The sequence below is a fragment of the Vipera berus genome, assembly GCF_964194415.1.
Source record: "Vipera berus genome assembly, chromosome: 2".
NCBI classification, from domain to species: Eukaryota; Metazoa; Chordata; class Lepidosauria; order Squamata; family Viperidae; genus Vipera; species Vipera berus.
This window is the reverse complement of record NC_138203.1, coordinates 153,886,289-153,906,576: the sequence shown is the minus strand read 5'-3', so window position 1 is coordinate 153,906,576 and position 20,288 is coordinate 153,886,289. Positions and strand designations below refer to the sequence as shown.

At 39.7% G+C, this 20,288-nt stretch overlaps 2 protein-coding genes across 3 annotated transcripts in view; one reads left to right on the top strand and one right to left on the bottom strand.

Moving 5' to 3' along the window:
* Nucleotides 1-4,613, top strand: part of SMURF2 (SMAD specific E3 ubiquitin protein ligase 2) — a 93,056-nt gene extending 88,443 nt beyond the window's left edge. For both annotated transcript variants that reach the window (XR_014025109.1, XM_081317648.1), the window contains one exon: nucleotides 635-4,613. Coding sequence is in view for 1 of the 2 variants with exons in the window: in XM_081317648.1 (XP_081173774.1) it covers nucleotides 635-734 (100 nt within the window). In the remaining variant the exon portion in view is untranslated. The remainder of the gene's footprint in view (nucleotides 1-634) is intronic.
* A 297-nt stretch (nucleotides 4,614-4,910) lies between these two features.
* CEP95 (centrosomal protein 95) overlaps nucleotides 4,911-20,288 on the bottom strand; it is a 41,475-nt gene continuing 26,097 nt past the window's right edge. Inside the window, exons 15-23 of the mRNA XM_081317647.1 lie at nucleotides 18,777-18,869; nucleotides 16,258-16,408; nucleotides 13,531-13,691; nucleotides 12,276-12,350; nucleotides 11,208-11,360; nucleotides 9,679-9,825; nucleotides 9,527-9,598; nucleotides 8,555-9,017; nucleotides 4,911-4,991 (exon numbers count right to left, since the gene is read on the bottom strand). Of these exons, the coding sequence (XP_081173773.1) occupies nucleotides 8,838-9,017; nucleotides 9,527-9,598; nucleotides 9,679-9,825; nucleotides 11,208-11,360; nucleotides 12,276-12,350; nucleotides 13,531-13,691; nucleotides 16,258-16,408; nucleotides 18,777-18,869 (1,032 nt within the window). The 3' untranslated portion in view covers nucleotides 4,911-4,991; nucleotides 8,555-8,837. The remainder of the gene's footprint in view (nucleotides 4,992-8,554; nucleotides 9,018-9,526; nucleotides 9,599-9,678; nucleotides 9,826-11,207; nucleotides 11,361-12,275; nucleotides 12,351-13,530; nucleotides 13,692-16,257; nucleotides 16,409-18,776; nucleotides 18,870-20,288) is intronic.

The window sequence follows — 20,288 nt, the reverse complement described above, 5'->3', positions numbered from 1 at the left end:
TATCTTCAGATTCTCCTTTGTCTCAGAGGACCTAATACGTTGGATAAATGTTCTTCTGAAGAGTTCAGCAGGAACTGTGCTAGTAATCTAATACTCATGGATGACTCTAGAACTTTCTCCAATATATAGTTCACATTTTTATTTAGCATTGGTTTCACTATTCACCATTCAGTGAAGAACAAAATCTGTGTTTCCCTACTACTGTGCAAAACTTCTGTGAGGAAAGGTGAGCAAAGAGTGAGTGACTGGCCCAAAGTGAATCTCTGTGTTTGAGAGTGGGCATGAATCTGCATCTCCCTACTAATCCAACTCTGTTACAACTTGACCACACTGTCACTAGACTCTAAAAGTTTCTAAATGAGCTTTGCAAAATGCACAACCTATTTGTGGGGGATTCAGAGAAGATCAAGAAAATCCAGTTATAGATAAGTAACCAGTTTTATCCACATTGCTCCAATAATATGTCTTCTGCTAGTTGGATCTACTTTCTGTTCCATAGGAACTGTGTTCTTACAACAATAACGCATCATTAAAAATATGTAACGCACCATTATTGATCAATATGAGTTGCATTGCCTGTTTGAACCATGAACATTATAAGCTGAAATGCTTCTTCTTTGTGGTTTGCTTGCAGCTTCAATCGGATAGACATTCCTCCTTATGAAAGCTATGAGAAGCTCTATGAAAAGCTGCTAACCGCCATTGAAGAAACATGTGGGTTTGCTGTGGAATGATTGTTTGCAGACCTGCGTGGAACTCTTATTTATACTCCAAGCAGAAAACCCTTTCCTCAGCCATGATACAATAAATGCTTGAAATATAGGAAACTCCTCTCCCCTTTTCTACTAGAGGACGATATGAGGGAAAGGACCATTTTTGGAAGTCTTCATTCAAGAAAATGTTCTGTGGCTGCTGCCAAGAAATAATTCAGCTGCTATTAAAAACTAGTATCTTGAACCTGCAGAATGCTGACTTTTCCTTCATTTCAACAGTTAAGCAGTATTCTCTTTGAAAGACGACTACTATTTTTATAAAAGGTGATCTGATTTGTTTGCTTACCTGATTTCTACTATCAGAGGTCCAAGGGACAGCTCTTGGTACAAGCCACATTCCAGCTGACTTATATTACATGTGATTCTGCATAAGCACCTGTACTTGCTATTTTTTTAAATAAAGTATTTTGATTATTCTAATTTTTGCATAAAATTGGCTAAATGAATCACAAACCTTTTAAAGTCAGGCCACTTCACAGTATAAACTATATTTTCTTATACAGTGGAATGATTTTATTCTGTGTTATAAGTTTAATTTCAGTGGTCCTGGGTCAGGATTCTTACATTTCTCAAGCATGAATTATAAGGTTTGGGTTTTTTCTTCAGTCAGATTTCTCTAGCAGAATCTTAGTCTGGGTTAAATTGCACTGCATTTGGTACAGTACTTTGTGGTAAATGTGGAAAGCCCTTTTTTAAAATGTAGGTGTTCAGCATTTTTTAAATGAGCATTTTTGTAAAAAGTCAATACTTGAGGCGTTTTTTTAAAAAAAAATTGCTTTCCATTTTAAATGGAACTGCTGCATTTTTTAAGACTCCTAAATATATATGGATGATATCATTAGCCTTCATAGATCATCAGTTGATTGTTCAAAAACACTCTGTGGATGTCAGATCAACCAAAGCTTTTATGTTCAGATACAACCAACCTGCACTGTATATTAGTTGTTGCTCAATAATCTGATCCAGAAAAAATTGCCTTTACTTTGAACTGCTTGTAGTCAATGAGTTTGTGGTAGTGATGAATAAGAGGAGGGGACACAATACGGTCGATTCAGCGATGAAATGCTGATGTGGTATAATGTGCTCTGTTAAGTGGCTGGTTCAGATACATAGGAATTTGTCTTTGTTTTAATGCAAGCATATGTGGAATGCTTAAAAAACAAAAGGCATCTTCTAATACCGGTGGCTTATATACATTTGAACACAGTCCTTAATTGTTAAGGTGTGCATTTGTTGAAGATGGCTCACATATTGAAGCTTTCTGTGTAATTCTGTGTGGCTGCTATGACAAGAACAACAGCTGGTATAAAAATTGCTGAATGTCATAATCAGTATTAGCAGTGATTAATGCTAATATTTTCCCTTAAGTATATGTCCTTCTTACCTATGTGGCAGATTAAAGTAGAGCTTGCATGTGTGAACGAGCCCTTGTTCAGCAGTGCTGAGAACGTAGCAGTTCAGTGCTTACCTTTCCACTGAGAATCAAGGGACAGTAAACGATGCAGCGCATGCTTTAATAACTAATTGTAAGCCACCACTTTTTTTATTATAATGATAATCAAGAGTGCCAATTACACTTTGGAAACTGCGTAGCTTTGCTGTCCGATCTTTTAAGAAAACGCTTTAAAAGAATGTGAAGAAAAGGCAAGAAGGGCAAAGCGTGTTCGCTGTGCTAGTGTTTCATTTCTGACTTGGTCCAAATGCTGATCCTGGAGTCCAGCAGGTTTTTATGTGTCAGTTGCCAATTCCATCAGGCACATATTGCATTTTGAGGATAAAAGTAGTTTTCGTTTGACTGTTTGTTCTTGAAAGAATTTCATGGTACCTTTGTTTAAGGCAAAAGGCAGAAATATTGGAAGAAGCGATTGCACAAATTAAGACAGTTGTAGTATAGTAGTTGGTGATGATAGATGGTCTATTTATGATTCATAGTTGAGCAGAAACAATGAAGTTTCTGGTAGATTAGATTACTGTTTATGGGCTCTACAGCATTACAGTTAGTCAAAGCCCGCCACTGAGGCATGTGTGACAGCTTAGTTCCAGGGTAAGGAGTTGGTTGCTCTTCAGATGTTTTGGTTTTCACGTTTTAACAATTCCAGCCAGCACAATCAGTGGTAGGTTGCGAAGGTTTGCTACAAAATATGTGTCGAGCATCACTTTATCCGCTCCAGATAAAATAAATTGGAAGCTGATAAGGAACAAGCCCATATTTCCCAGTTAGGATCTCTTCTTTTGTGCCTGTCTGAAGTTGTCTTTTCCTTCAGATCATCTCTGGGATAATCTATGCCTTTATCAGCTGTTCTTTTAGGTTTCAGGAATAGTATTGATTTATTTTCTAGATGTTGAATGAAGAACTTACGGAGCCTGGGTTTTCATACACCACTGAGCGCTGAGCACTTGTGAAGATGGATTCCTGCCTTTTATAATTGACCATTCAGGTCCTTTGTTTTTAATCTACACGAGCTCCTTGAGAGCTTGGATAAACCAGATTGTATCTAAAACCTACCTTGTTTCTTGCTCCATAAGGAAAATCGGCCTGTTCTTCCATTTCTGTAGACTTACCATTAAATTTCTTGTTTAAGATGCCTCCATTTTGAACAGGATGAAACCTAGCAATCTTAGAACGGAAATTGAGAGCTAAAAGAACTTGTTGACAGTGAAGACAATGGGGTGTTAAGTTTGGGGAAGGCAAATCCAACTTGGTCTCATTCTAAAACTTATGTTTTTGAACAGTGACTGCACTGTTGCTCCACTTTAAATTGTGTTCGGAGAACCTTCTATTACAGCGCTAGTCTAATATGTATTAGGCAAAATTAAACTATACCTGCATCTTGCTTTGACCAACACTGAGCAGACGAATGCAAATAGAATTCTCAGGTCTTCTGAGTGCCTTTTTATCTGCATAAAACCATTAAAAGCTTTAAAGCACACAACTTACCAGAAGCTTTTCTCAACCCATCCGTTGCAGATGTATAGCCATGCCTCTTTTCCCAGTGCAAAATACGATGCTGGACCTTTGGATTTTTACCCTAGGTTTAAATGTGAATATTTATTTCCAATGCACCCCTTTTCCCATAGGATTTCTTTATCGATTGTGAAGATGGATTGAAGAGTTAGAGAGAGATGCCACCTCACATTTCCATGCTTTCTTTTCAGGAATGAATGTGTTAATATGAATATTGACAATTTGCTAGGATTCAATGATTAAGTACTCAGACGCGTTTTCAAGTTTAATTTCTAGGTGTAAAGTTTTGTAATGGTGCTTTGTACAGTATGTATTCTATTTTTTGCACATAGGTTCAGTTTCTCTAAACTGATTTTTATCAAACGTTTGTGTTTGTACTAGAGTCCAGAGCACACAGATTTTTTTTTGTTTTATTTTGTTTTTATTCTTCAACACTATATCTGTTAAACCTGTGGTGCAGTTAAACTGGCTGCATTAATGGAAGGAACTTGTGCTTTTGTATCGCATTTGTAGTGTAGCGTGACATCATTGCTACAAACTTTGAACTGCACTATATAGTTTACAGGTTCAATTTGTACTTAAGACATATTGTTTATTTAGAAGATTTCTGACTCTGCCAAATCCTAAAAGTTTTGTCCAACTAAAATAAACCTATATTTGATATACTTCCTTCTGCCACAAACTGACACATTTTTTAGTTCCATTTCTATTGTATTTATTGCAGAATGTGGTTAGCATTGATATTGTATTTTCACCAAGCTGTTACATGAGCTTTAACAATACATCTGTATAAAATTTTTTGAGTATGTACCCATGCAGAAATTGAGCAATAAAATTGAATGCTGTTTGCACTGTCACAGCATCATCAAAGGTTTTAAAAATGGTTTGCTTTTTATTTTTAAATTAACAGTGATCTTCTGAGAAATCACAGAGCTCCTACAGAAGTTGATTAATAAAAGGGAATGCTGTTTGCTCTGTCACAGTGTCAAAAGGTTTTAAAATTTTATTTATTTTTAAATAAAGTAACAGTGATCTTAGTAGTTTTACAAAATCACAGAAGTCCTGGATAGGAATAAGGCTAACCTTGGAGGCATCATTCCACTGTCCATTGGGTGTTTCTATGTCAAATATTTACATTTGTAATTTTTTAAAGGGGAGAGTACAATCGCCTGGCTTTTCCACTGACTTCCTCTGCTTTTGCTGTCACCTTTTTTTAATTCCCTGCTGAGATCAAATTCTGCTGTTTGTAGAACCTAAGATAGTTGGAGAAAGGAAAAAGGATTTTCACTGTATTCCTAGACTAAGTGTGTTCAAAACCTGGCAACCGAGATTTCCCTTTCAAGATTTTTTCTTTTCACACGTGTTATATAACTCAGAAATATTACACAAAATATTACTTATATGTAGTATTCAAATTGCTGTGGTCCAGCACAACAGTAACAGTGTGGAAGAACAATTGTAATCACTTTGCCCTAATGTTCATGATCTGTTTTTTCCAAATATTGTAGTTGAGGTGTTAAAATAGCAATACTTTATATGTAAAATATACCATGAAATTTTTATTTTTTTTTAATGAAAAATGAGCTTTAGATTTTCAGCAGCAAATGTTTCTGGTGCCCCTTCTTTTGCAAATACAAGGAATTTAATTGTACATTTGGCCTTGATATTGTTGTTGTTGTTAGCTGCAAAGTTGTGTCCGACCCATCGCGACCCCATGGACAACGTTCCTCCAGGCCTTCCTGTCTTCTACCATCTTCTGGAGTCCATTTAAGCTCACGCCTACTGCTTCAGTGACTCCATCCAGCCACCTCATTCTCTGTCGTCCCCTTCTTCTCTTGCCCTCAATCTTTCCCAGCATTAGGCTCTTCTCCAGTGTGTCCTTCCTTCTCATTAGGTGGCCAAAGTGAGTTTTAGCTTCAGGATCTGGCCTTCTAAAGAGCAGTCAGGGTTGATCTCCTCTAGGACTGACCGGTTTGATTGCCTTGCAGTCCAAGGGACTCGCAGGAGTCTTCTCCAGCACCACAGTTCAAAGGCCTCAATTCTCAATTTATACTTCAAAGGCCCTGATATAGCAAAATACATTTATTTGATTTATAAGATCACCCAACCTAGCACTGATTCTAGATAATGGATAAACTGAAATGCAATACCTTAAAGTAAAAACTAACCATAATACACGTAACCTTACGAGGAGGAAGCAACATAAACTTGCCAAACTATACAATATGCACTAGATGGACACGTCACCAACCAATCCCAGAGCTACGTCTTCAGAGATTGTGAAAAGGCTTGTGGAATTGGATCATTTGCACAGGCATGTGCATATCATGCACACCCATTTCCCTGCTTCTCTCTTCCTCCAGGCTGCTAACCCAGAAACATTGGGGAGCTCTGTCCTATATAGGAGAGGCGAGTGTCAAGCCTTGAGGCACTTCGCAAATGAGTGGATTTCGGTTGGACCTCTCCACATCAGTCAACATTGACTGACTGGAATTTGCCAGAGAAAGAACCATTTCCCACTCTCGAGCTACATCTCAGTCAATACATGGATGAGCAAGCTAAGTGCTTTCTACAGTAGAACTTGCTTAAATCCAGCTCTTACAGCTGGCCTACTTTTAATTTCACTATATAGAGAGATTTATCTCTAATGGAGTGTTTGCATAGGAAAAGGTATGTTAAAAGTTTTTCTCATATTTTGTGCCTAGAAAAGAAAATGCAGTCAGATAAAAGTGTAGGGCTGCAGAGAAGAACGTTTTCCCCCCAACTATTCCATTAGGTAAGTAATATAATTTGCAGGTGAAACTTGAAAAATTAGAATATCGTGCAAAAGTTCATTTATTTCAGTAGTGCAACTTAAAAGGGGAAACTAATATATGATAGACTCATTACATGCAAAGCAAGATAGTTCAAGCCGTGATTTGTCATAATTGTGATGATTATAGCTTACAGTTCATGAAAACCCCAAATCCACAATCTCAGAAAATTAGAATATTGCGAAAAGGTGCAATATTCTAGGCTCAAAGTGTCCCACTCTAATCAGGTAATTAAGCCATAACACCTGCAAAGGGTTCCTGAGCCTTTAAATGGTCTCTCAGTCTGGTTCAGTAGGAATCACAATCATGAGGAAGACTGCTGACCTGACAGTTGTGCAGAAAACCATTATTGACTCCATAAGGAGGGAAAGCCTCAAAAGGTAATTGCAAAAGAAGTTGGATGTTCCCAAAGTGCTGTATCAAAGCACATTAATAAAGTTATGTGGAAGGGAAAAGTGTGGAAGAAAAAGGTGCACAAGCAGCAGGGATGACCGCAGCCTGGAGAGGATTGTCAGGAAAAGGCCATTCAGAAGTGTTGGGGACTTTCACAAGGAGTAGACTGAGGCTGGAGTCAGTGCGTCAAGAGCCACCACACACAGACGGATCCTGGACATGGGTTTCAAATGTATTCCTCTTGTCAAGCCGTTCCTGAACAACAATGTCAGAAGCGTCTTACCTGGGCTAAAGAAAAACAGACCTGGTCTGTTGCTCAGTGGTCCAAAGTCCTCTTTTCTGATGAGAGCAACTTTTGCATCTTATTTGGAAACCAAGGACCCAGAGTCTGGAGGAAGAATGGAGAGGCACACACTGCAAGATGCTTGAAGTCCAGTGTGAAGTTTCCACAGTCTGTGTTGATTTGGGGAGCCATGTCATCTGCTGGTGTTGGTCCACTGTGCTTCATTAAGTCCAGGGTCAACGCAGCCGTCTACCAGGAGATTTTGGAGCACTTCATTCTTCCTTCCACAGACGAGCTTTATGGGGATGCTGACTTCATTTTCCAGCAGGATTTGGCACCTGCCCACACTGCCAAAAGCACCAAAACCTGGTTCAATGACCATAGGATTACTGTGCTTGATTGGCCAGCAAACTCGCCTGACCTGAACCCCATAGAGAATCTATGGGGCATTGCCAAGAGAAAGATGAGAGACATGAGACCGAACAATGCAGAAGAGCTGAAGGCCGCTGGTCTTCCATAACACCTCAGCAGTGCCACAGGCTGATAGCTTCCATGCCACGCTGCATTGAGACAGTAATTGCTGCAAAAGGGGCCCAAACCAAGTACTGAGTACATATGCATGCTTATACTTTTCAGAGGTCCGATATTGTTCTATGTACACTCCTTGTTTTATTGATTGCATGTAATATTCTAATTTTCTCAGATTGTGGATTTGGGGTTTTCATGAGCTGTACGCCATAATCATCACAATTATGACAAATCACGGCTTGAACTATCTTCCTTTGCATGTAATGAGTCTGTCTCATATATTAGTTTCCCCTTTTAAGTTGCATTATTGAAATAAATGAATTTTTGCACGATATTCTAATTTTTAGAGTTTCACCTGTATAACAGATCGCCATTAGTACCTGGAGAAATAAACATCAGAGTCCCTGGAAATACATGGCATCACTTCCTCTAATACAGTGTGTGAGATACAATACTCATAAAATGTTACAGAGTGGAGCTATTCTCCAACAAGCCACTATGTGTTTCAGTAGAAAACCAAAAGGCAGGATGAAACAACAGGTTGGACATTTAAGATATGGTTAGGGAATACCTCTTTACCTTGAGTGACTTCAAAATTAATTGCTTCTTATAGCAACATTGGCTTAGCTAATACTTTATATATAATTATGAACATTTAGTCCATTGGACAAGGGCCAGATGATACGAGAAGAGTAAATCTCCCCATCTTCAAAATGTAGAGAAAAGAAATAACAGCAAATTATGACCAGCCAGGAAATTTGACAGTGATACCTGGAAAGATTCAAGAACCGTAACTTACCATTTGTTTTTAACATTAGCCCAATCTGGGATAGCAATTTACATGAACAAAATAAAATTTGGCCACAGAAGTTACATCCAGAGATAGCTGCATTGTGATTGTAAGGAAGCTAATCTTTATTGACAAAGTCTTTAAAACCACTTGTTTTGAAAATATCAGTGCAATATTTTCATAACATCAACTTAATCTTGGTCTTGGGGCAGGAAACTAAACTGCTAATTTTATACTTTTGATTCTGGTCTTGAAAAAAGCCACATAGATATGATACAAGCGTACCAGGCCTTTAAAGAAACAGATAGTTCTTGCTACACTGAAAAGAAGCCACCAAGAGTCTGGATTTCAGCCGATCAGCTTCTAGTTCTCGAAAAAACAAATCATCATCATCATGTGTGATCATGTCCTGCAGCTCTTTAATCTCTTTCTCCAGCTTGGATCTCAGTTCACGTTTCACTTTACTTAATGTCTGAAAAGAAACCATTAGGATTATGTTGAGCCATCTGTCAATTCATTTATAGTTCTAAAACTTTACAGGAAAAGTGTGCATACTTCGCAGGCAGAGCAAAATACTTCAAAAAGAGATTGGGCCATTTATTTATTATAATTTTAATTATAATTAAATCTATATAACCCCCTCCCCCTTTGTCAGATTATTGACACTTAGCAATAGCCCTTAGATTTAAATACCGCTTCATAGTGCTTTACAGCCCTCTCTAAGCAGTTTAGAGTCAGCCTATTGCCCTCAACAATCTTGGGGTCCTCATTTTACCGAACTTGGAAGGATGGAAGACTGAGTCAACTTTGAGCCGGTCAAGATCGAACTCTTGGCAATGGGCAGAGTCAGTCTGCAATAATTCTGCATTCTAACTATTGTGCCACCAGGGCTCGTGTACAAATTCAACTGCAACATTGGGGAGTCATCTTCAAAGCACTGAGAAAAGAGTGTGCATTCCCTCTCTACAGGAGAAGACTTACCTGGGCATGTGCTCGCTCTCTGGTTTGGATTTCTCGACGTTCTTCTGAAACCGCTTCAGCCAGCATTGCAAACTAAAGGAAAGTGGAAGAAAAATTAATAATGGACTGCGAGAGATCAAGCGCCATCTTTATGATATCGGGCAAAAGCCTACCTGATCTTTATAATAGTTTTCCATGGATTGCAGTTCATCTTGATACTGCCTCTTTTGTTCAGCACGTTTTTCCTTGGCATACGACCTCAACTCAAGGAATCTTTGTTTCTGAATTTCCAAGGCTTCTTCAAACAGTTGTTTAAATATCTACCAAAACGACATTTCATTAACAAACATAAGAACAGCTGTTTAAAAAAATAATTTCAGGGAAACATAATATCTTTAGACACAGGTCCCAAGTCCAACTTTGTCACAAAGTCATATATACTGTATGATCTTAGTTTCCCTTTTGACAATTCTAACTGATGGTCAGTTTTGTCTCAATAAGCGCTATCCAGCCATTTTATAGATAATTCCTTATTCCCATAAGGGGTTCTTCTATTGTTATCAACTGAGCCTTGAGCAGAAATGGAACACACATTGGGAGTTGTAACATTTACTACAAAACCTTGCAGATTAGGAACTTCATAATATAAAATTTGCTACAAGATCAAAATTCTTACTCTATTACCTTGTGATGCAAAGGATGTAGTAATCGGTACTGTTTAATTGCTTAAAAAGTTAGCAAGAGGGAGAAGCAATAACCCAAGGTATTCTCCATAAATAATCTACTCTTCATCAATCTGAATCACAATTAATCAAATCAATTAACTGATCATTTCCTTTCAACTAGTTAATTCACAGTGTTTATGCATATCTGTATTTTACTGAACTCCCAATATAGATAGTCCTCAACATATGACCACAATGGAGCCCCAAATTTCTATTGCTAAGCAAGACAAATTGTTAAATGAGTTTCACTCCATTTTACGACTTTCTTACCAGAGTTGTTAAATGAATCACTGAAGTTGTTTTGTTAGAACATGATTGTTATTAAGTGAATCTGGCTTCCCCATTAACTACTTATCAGATCACAAATGTGATCACATGACTCCAGGACACTGCAACCGTAATAAATATATGCCAGTTGCCAAGTGTCCGAATTTTGATCATGTGACCGGGGGGGATGCTGCAAAGGTTGTATGACAAAATGATCATGTCCTTTTTTTTCCAGTGCCATTGTAACTTCAAACAGTCATTAAATGAATCGTTTTAAGTCAACAACTACCTGTAATAACCTTTTGAGGCAATAACAGCACAGGAAATGCAATTTTGATTTTAAAAAGTAAGTAAGTTGGCTTTAACTTTTAAGATCATTTACTAAAACTACCCTCTGACATTTATGGCACAGTGTTCTCAACACATAGTTGCTTTTCCAGGACATAATCCTCTCTGCTCTTCTTGATTAAGGAATGGTATGAGGCAGCTACAATATCTAAGCACCTCCCAAATTCATCAGACTAGCTGATGGCACCCAACCATCTAATGTGGGCATTCTTAGTTTGCTGTTGAAATGGGGGTTGGTGGGTTCACAACTGCAATCACACCAGGCTGAAAACACAGTAAATTGATCCAAACTCTCTCAACCTGGCCAAAGTGAATTTGGCTTGGCTCTTTACTAGCACTGCAGAGTGAGATCCCAAACTTACCCTTTCCTCCCGTGTCCTGGTCCTCATCATCTTGGCACGCAGCTGAATCCGGTAATCTTGATAGTATTTTTTGGCTCGGGCAATCTGTTGGCGTCTCTCTCTCATTTTATTCTGTGTACATTTCTGCCTCTCAATGCGCTGCCTAAACTCTTGCTGAAACACAAACCCAAGGAGGAAAAGCTATTAAGATTCCCTGAAGACCAAAGAGGGAAGCCGCCCCCATTTTCTGCACATATTTAAGCAATGCTCGGAGGGCATGAGGCTTTTTCCCTTTCCTATGGTGCAGCTCTGGCTGAAAAAGTGGCAGTGCTCCAGGGTGTCCTGTTTCTGGTTGGCATTGCAGCAGGCGCTGGAATTTGTCAAGCCCCAGACTTGTTGGGGAACGATTCCTAGAACTACTAGGCCCAGATGCATTTGGGAAGATGCCCTGCTTTCAGCCTGGAGTCTTAAACGTTCCACCAGGTGGCAGGATTACTTTCTAATATCTGAAGTTGTTTTTTCAATGCATTGTACACTTTTAGTCCCAATTGTGAGTTCTGGTGGTACACTGGTTAGAATGCAATATTGCAGGCTGATTCTGCCCAAAGCCAGGAGTTCGATCCTGACCGGCTCAAGGTTGACTCAGACTTTCATCCTTCCAAAGTTGGTAAAACGAGGACCCAGATTGTTGGGGGACATAGGCTGACTCTGCAAAACCACTTAGACAGGGCTGTAAAGCACCGTGAAGCGGTATATAAGTCTAAGTGCTAATGCTAGTACTAATTATATATTGGAGAGTTGCATGCTACTGAAGAGAGGACCACAGCAGTTTACAACCAAGATGACTGCGTTTTAATTTATCATATCTTTATTCTCATAGCTCTCTATATTTTTATAGAGACTGAATAATGTTCTAATCTAATCTATTGTTAGAAGGAATTATGTTTTGATTAACTATTGATGTTATATGATGATACTGTTCTATTCTTGGAGTCTTCTCCACTGCCTTACGTGGATCAGAAAGCCTGCCTACCAATACGTTTAAAAATTAAAATTATCATCAATACATTAGTTTGTTTCCACATATACCAATCTTCTGTTGTGAGCCTGCTCTCTCTTAAGAAGATCCACAAGTAGATCGTGCTTCTTCAGTGTTTCCAGTACCTGAAAGAAGTACACAGATTTCATTCACGTAGCACTAATGATGTTTCCTACTTGGGTAAGGAAATGTCTGTAGGAAAACAACCAAGCTCAGAGAGCACCAAGGACCCCACAGATTTCATTTAAATCATTATTTTTCATTCACTTATCAAGCCTCTGCATATTAACCAATTTAGCAGCTCTCAAGAAAGTTTTCTCCACCTCGATCTACTCTCTTCCAGAAACACCTGCTGAATAGTTTCAATGCCAGCTTCGGCTACAACTTCCAATATCCCCAATCATCATGATTTACTCACAGGAAGCCAGCCTTACATTTGAAGGCAGATGAATTTTATGTATTTAATTTTTATCTCACCCTTATTATTTAGTATAAGTAATCTAAGGTGGCTAACATACTCATATCCTTCCTCCACCTATTTTCCCCACAACAACAACCCGGTCTATTTCTCCCCACTTTCCCCTTTCAGTTACTCCCTGTGCTTTCATCAGGACTTGTAATCCATTTTCTTCATTACTGATCCCCCATTTCCTTCCTTTTTCAATGTCATAAAGTCATTGAGTGACATCAGCCTATAGGGAATAAAGCTCCGGTTGAATGAAAAATCTCAGACCCTCCTAGAGTAACTGAAAAATATACTGGCCAATTCATTGCCTTTAATAATATGCCCCCCCCCAAAAAAATAAAAAAATAGGAGTACCATCAATACAAGGAGTCCTCAACTTATGACCAGAATTGAGCCCAAAATTTATGTTGGTAAACAAGACAGTTGTTAAGTGAGCTTTGCTCCATTTTAGGACCTTTCTTGCCACTGTTGTTAAGTGAATCACTGCAGTTGTTAAGTTAGTAACACGGTTGCTAAGTGAATCTGGCTTCCCCATTGACCTTGCTTGTCAGAAGGTCGCAAAAGGGGATCACGTGATCCCGGGACACTGAAAATATGAGTCAGTTGCCAAGAGTCTGAATTGTGATCACATGACCAAGGGGATGCTGCAATGGTCATTAAGTATAAAAAAGAACGGTCACAAGTCACTTTTTTTCAATACCATTGTAACTTTTGAACAGTCACTAAACAAACTGTCACAAGCCGAGGACTACCTGTTTGTATCTTAGCCACTGCTGGCACATTTTTTTGTGCCTCAGTTTTGAAAGGCTGTGACTCTCTCAAGCCTGCAGATAACTCACTTCGTTTTGCAGTTTCCACTGGTTCCCTTCTCTGGGAGGTTGGAATCGCTCTATTTGGGAGAGCTGCTGCCGCCACATCTTGTTCATTGTTGGATGAGAAATGTTCATGTGAGGAAATTCTTCGAGGAGCAAAGGCAAGAGATCGTTCTCTTTGACTTTCACTGAAAGAAAGAGACAGGCCTAAAGCAAAGAACAGCTGGAAGTGGGCCTCATGCTTTGAGCTGCCATTAAAAACAGCTCACTTCCCCATCCTGGAGCCGCCATGATTGGAGAAGGCTGGACCAAGCTTACTGTTATACAAATTAATGGTCATGGTACTGCATGTCACATCACTTGATTTAACATTCTTGCTTATAAACTAAACATCTAAACAGGTCTGCTTACTTTAGGCTAGGACAGGGGTAGGCAACCTCGGCTCTTTTATGACTCACAGACTTCAACTCCCAGAATTCCTGAGCCAGCCATTCTGGGAGTTGAAGTCCGTGAGTCATAAAAGAGCCGAGGTTGCCTACCCCTGGGCTAGGAGCTATAACTAGATTAAAAAAGGTTAGAAAAATATTATTTGTATTCCCCTAGGTGGTGAACATATCCAACACAGTTTCCTCTCTTATTTTCCCCACAACAACCCTGTGAGGCGAGATGGACTGAGGAGGGACTGGCCCAAATAGCTTACATGGCTAAGGTAGAACACAGTCTCCCATTTTCCAGCCTTGACCACTAGACCAGGGGTGTCCAATCTTGGCAATTTTAAGACTTGTGGACTTCAACTCAATGTGAATGTCTGGAAAGTCCACAGGTCTTAAAGTTGCCAAGGTTGGACACCTTTGCACTAGACTAGACCAAACTGGCTCGTATATTTATCGCATAGACATGTTTTGAGAGCAGAGAAATGATCATGTGCCATCAAGTCATGTTGAATCCTAGCGACCACATAGATTTTCTTCATGATGCTCTGCTTCTAACTCGATCTTTCAAGTCTTTCAACAAGGAAACCATCAGCACTATAACTACGTCCATCTAAGAGAAATGAGCATTTCCTAAATTATTTTTAAAAAGGGATTTTTATATCCTGCCCTAGCTCTTTATTGGAATATTGGCCAGCTCTATAATTACAATTGTACCCTATCTAAGGGAATATAGCAGCTGAGAATTATCCTTGCTTCACCAGTCTCATCTGTAATGAGAAACGTCTACCACTGGTGAATTTATGCCCATATTTTGCCAAACAATAATAATGATATATACTTGGATTCAAAAGACCTTCTAATCCTGAACCAAGTTTTAGGAGCCTCTGCGGGCTAAGGTGATATAATTGAGCCCAATAAAACCGACAAAAGACACTGAAGGCCAGCCGGAATGCACGACAATTCACCAACTGGTTTGCACATCACACTAAACAATAGTTGTGAAAAGCAGTTTGCCTGGTATAAACCATGGTTTACACATGATTCAGTTTGCAAACCCAACAGCCAAACAAGTCACATCGGTGTTGAAATTCAGTGCATTAATTCTGTTTTGATTCTGTGAACTCGTTTTTGAAAATACGTAATTTGTTATCTAATGGTTTTTACTACATGTATGTAAATTCTTACAGGTGTAGGTTCTTCTTCTTTGAAACCACAACTCCAAATGAGATACTTGACTGTGTTTAAACTAAACGCAGACTAAAATTTTTGTTATGTTTATATGGAAGGTAATATAAAAGCCCTAACACCAATGGCAGAATATGAAAACAAAAAAAAAGAGAGAGGAAGAAATCAATGTGACTTTTCTGCTAAGCGTTGGATAGGGCAGCTGCTTTATCTTAGACTCTCTCATCCATAGATTTGCTCCATCAGTTAAACATCATAAACACACAGAAATATTTAATTAGCATGGCCGTTGCTAATATCCCTTGTTCTTAGCCTACCTCAAAACAAGCATAGCAGTTCGGTATAACAGCTGTCATAACATATTACTAAACAATATTGCATGCAGATGAACAAATCTGAAGTTACTCTGAGTGGAGTTTTTGCACTTCACATGCTGGGTGAGAAAAAAAGCATTCGGGAAAGAATCATTAGGGCGCCCTTCTGGTCTTTTGTAGAATCAATACATTTTGAAATAGAGGTAGAATAGTTTATTTTAAGACTGGGACGCTTTGGCTGCTCCTCTTCTTGAATTACCCACACATAATTTTATACAGCTTAACAGTATTCATGGTTATTTTTTTTCATCTGGGTCGAGAGGAGGGGTGGGGGGTGGGGGTGGAAAGGAAAAGAAAGAAGAAAAAGGAAGGAAAGGAAAGGTAGTTGGAATGCTGTGCTTGGGGAAACACTGATTTGAAGCGATATCGCAGGGGTCCTCCAACCTGGCCACTTTAAGACTTGTGGACTTCAACTCCCAGAATTCCCCAGCCATCCATCTACAAGTCTTAACGTGGCCATGTTTGAGGACCCCTGCGATATACCAATCAGGTGACAGACTAAACTAGAGAGGACTAACAAGGAATTGCACCCACGGAAGCCCAGCCTTCCTCATGACCTTGAGGAAACAGCTGGATAAAAGGACAAAAGGCTCCCTAAATTCTCTGCTCCCCTTGCCCAGGTCAAAGACATATGGAGGCAATCAGAAGTGTTTTTCACAGCTAGACGCGGCTAAAATGCCAGTGATCTTGGCCCATGGACTGAAAGAACGTGCTTTCAGAGGCTGCCAGGCTCTCGACCCAGAAGGGGGTTCAGTTCTTACTTGGAGCTGCTTTTTTTGGCTTCGCAAACCCTCCTCTTGAAATCCTCGGGTTGAGCTTGGAATGCCGAGGTATATTTTTTTGAGAATAAATCTTTGCTGCGTGTGAGATTCTTGGCGTTTCTTTAAGCACATTCTCTTTGTATTTTTCCTCCTTGATGCAAACACACACACACAGAACAAATAGTTAGCGGAATGCTCATCGTTCCAGTACGGGCGTATCCTAATGACCGCTCAAGATTGATACAAAAAGAGGCAAACCCAAAGCGCAAGAAGAGGCTGGTGACTTTCTGTACATCAGACATTTAAGCTATCCAATGGCTGATCAATGTGGCTATGTGTCTTTAAGATGAGAGCCCAACAATATAATCCTAAAAGGCAGAAAGGCCTATCTTCACACTAGCCAAAAGCACATCTTGGCCTTGTTCAGGTACAGAACAACTTAGTCCCCCATCTCCAAATATCTGGTTTGGAACCAAAGATGTCAACATCCTCCAGTTCACACAGGACAAAGACTCCTGTATTGGTTTCCTCCCAGAGTTTTCCAGAATGGCTTCCCCTGGACACACACTGAAGGGGAGAGAGATCGCCATCTTGCTTCCTCAATCTTTGGAAGCGATACTTCGATCGAAATAGACAACTTTAAAAAAATTCTATATTACCGCAATTTCCCCAAAATAAGTCCCACCCCGAAAATAAGCTCTAGACTGATTTTTTTCCCCCGGGTGGGCCTAATATAAGCCCTACCCCCAAAATAAGCCCGGGGTGGGTGGGCGTGGCCAGCACAAGCGGCAACGAGCGTGCAGGGGCTGATGGTCCGGCAGCAGCCACAGCACACCGGCCCCTTGGCGCAGTGTAGGTAAGTCCAAGTGTGGAGGCAGAGGCAGAGGGGGAGGCAGGAGATCCAGATGCGCCACACACTTTTCACCCAGAGGGAGGCTGGAAGCTTCATCTGCTTGCAAATGGGGTGCTTGGGAGTGGAGCGATTAGCCCTGTTCCCAAGCACCCTATTTGCAAGCAGACAAAGCTTCCAGTCTCCCTCTGGGCGAAGAGTGTTTGGGCACCTATGGGGTGCTTGGGGCAGCTCCACCCACACCCTCACCTCATGGTGGTGGCATGGCAAGTGGCCGCAGAAGTGGACCAGCAATAACGCAGGCTCCTGCGGGACACAGTTGTGGGTGCCACCACCGCCGCGAGGCAGATGTTGAGGAAAAAAAAATAAGACGTCCCCCCCAAAATAAGACTTACTGTCTCTTTTGGAGGAAAAAAACCCCCATAAGACCGGGTCTTCTTTTCAGGGAAACACAGTATCATCATATCTGTGGTATTTCTAGCTATTAAATGAACAATGAATTATTTCCATCTTAAATCAGATAACTGGTGACAGTCCAAGTGGCATTTTACTATAGGAAATAATGCTAAGTCTCCGGCCACCTTCTAAAAGTGACTGTTTTTCTGACTCTGATTCCAGAGACAACCTATTACTAACAGCATCTGCTCAGAGTCACCACAGATAGGGAGAATGTCTTTTACATAATCTTTAAGGGCCTAAAATTCTTCATCTATAAAGGTTAACTTTTTTATAGGTGAAAAATGTTAGGCCCTTACGGATTATTTTTATAGCTAAAAAACTAAAATCTGTATAAAAGGAAACACTGTATGCTGAAAAATCTAATCTGGAATTTTATCCTTTTCCTTTTAAAAAAACCATTACGAATAAGCAGTTACTCATACTGGGATCTATCGATCTCGATTCCAGCAAACAAAATTTATGACCAAGTCACATCCATGATCCAGATATGACTGGATCTTTCCAGAATTTAACACAGGGTGAAAATATAATCAATGTGAAGTGCACACTTTGAAAAAGAGGACCTCCTTCCCAAGAGTCTCAGGAAAACTGATCTGTTTGATTTGTCTGAGATAGACAAAATGGTGGCCACTTCAGGTAGTCTTCAACTTACGACCACAATTGGGAACAGAATTACTCTTACTAAACAAGGTAGTTGTTAAGTGAGGTGCATCCGATTTTATGACCTTTTTTGCCACGGTTGTTAAGTGAATCACCACTGTTGCTAAGTGAGTCAGGGTGTCGTTAAGCAAATCCAACTTCCCTCATTGACCTTTGGTTGTCAGAAGCTAGATGGGAAGGTCACAAATGGAGGCCACATGGTCCTGGGATGCTGCAACCCTCATCAATAAATGCCAGTTGCCAAGCGCCCAAGTTCTGAACATAGGGCCGCTGCGGTGGTTGTAAGTCTGAGGACTGATTGTAAGACACTTTTTTTTCAATGCCCTTGTAACATCATACGGTCACTAAGTGAATGGTTGTAAACTGAGGATAGCCTGTATTTAAAGTTCTGCTCAGGTAAATTTGGTGGGGAGAAAACCTCTCACCAAAATTTAAATATATGACAGTTGACTTAATGCAAAAGTTGCCCATCAGATATTAATGTTCTAAAGAATATTTAGTGTTAAAAAGAAGTGCACAGAACTATCAGCATATTTCTTCTGCATCTTACCATTTCCTGAGCCTTTGCTTTTATCCTTGCAAGTTCCAGTCTTTCGCTAGCTTCATATGCTCTTAGGTCTTCATCATAAGCTTTACTCAGATGCTAGAAGACACAATAAAATCCGAATGTTGTCTGTAACTAGTTATTCTTTTATGAAACATGCCTTTTGATAATTCTATTCTCATAGCAGTTCACAAACTAAAGTTTTAAGAAATCAGGAGCTCCATTTAACATGGTTTCTAGGCCAGGGATCCCCAAACCCCGGTCCATGGACCGGTACTGGGCTGTGGCATGCCAGCAACTGGTCCGCACAAACAAGCAAAGCCCCATCCACGGGATGCAGGCAGTACACAAAACCACGCACCCTCCGGTTCGTGGAAAAACCTCTCTCTGTGGAACCAGTCCCTGGTACCCAAAAGGTTGGGGACCTCTGTTCTAGGCTGTTGAAACTTAACATATTCAGATTCAGTGGTTCAGCTGCAGTTCTAGAACAAAAAACTCAGCTAACATACTGAAAGAGCAATTAATGTCTGAAAGCTTCAGAGGCAAAAAAATAAGACAAGCTCTATTTTTAAAAAAAAAAACTTAAGGAAATTAAAAAGGATCCAAAAAAGATAAAAGTGAATATTAAGGCACCCCTTCACTATTTCTACCTATGTAAATTTAGAAGGTAGGAGAAAATATAAATTCGAAAGACATGGAAAATGGACATGGATCTACAATAAAGATCTAATTTACAATAATTTATCTATGTTCAGATAAAGTTCCAAACCAAGCCTGGAGTTATAAGAACTGATCTTAAACATTGACAGAAATATCCTAGTTTTGTATTAAATTTTATTTATTAAATGTATATGCCGCCCATCTCGCAGTTTGTGGAAACTCTGGGCGGCCATGACTCAGAAGGTTTTTTTTTTCTTCTTCAAGCGGATGTGATCAGTAGCTGATCTCAGTGAGACGATTAGCCCTCAATAGGTAGATTCCTGAGCCACAGGTAGGGACTCCTAGAGATTCATTCAATAAAACAAATAAGAGGACTTGCACTTTTGCTTTCTGCAGTCATTCTACCTATACTACAATTTTGTCACTTTTCTTTTCCTCCAGGTCTGTTTTTTTTTTTACCCAAGTTTCTCCACTGGCATTTCCAAAAGTGTCTAGTTTATATTAAGAATCTCTAATCACCTTTGTATCTTTTAGTAATTCTTTCAGGCTTTCATCTCTAGAACAAGCCAATTAATCATGCTTTTGGATCCATGCCCGTTCCATGTGCACGTGTTGAGACTTACACTGAAACCACATAGTTGAAACAAAATGCCATTTTTCTACAATTTATGATCAGTTTCATTCATGGCTGTGCTTCCAAATGGCACAATCACTTCTTATGTACTCTTTTGCCTCATTCCAACTAACTATTCATGTCACCTAATAAAACATTTTTCCTCCTTGGATCACTTCCATTCAGAACACTCAGCAATGTTTCCAAACTTATTTCTGGTTCTTCTACTACCATCACTCACTGGA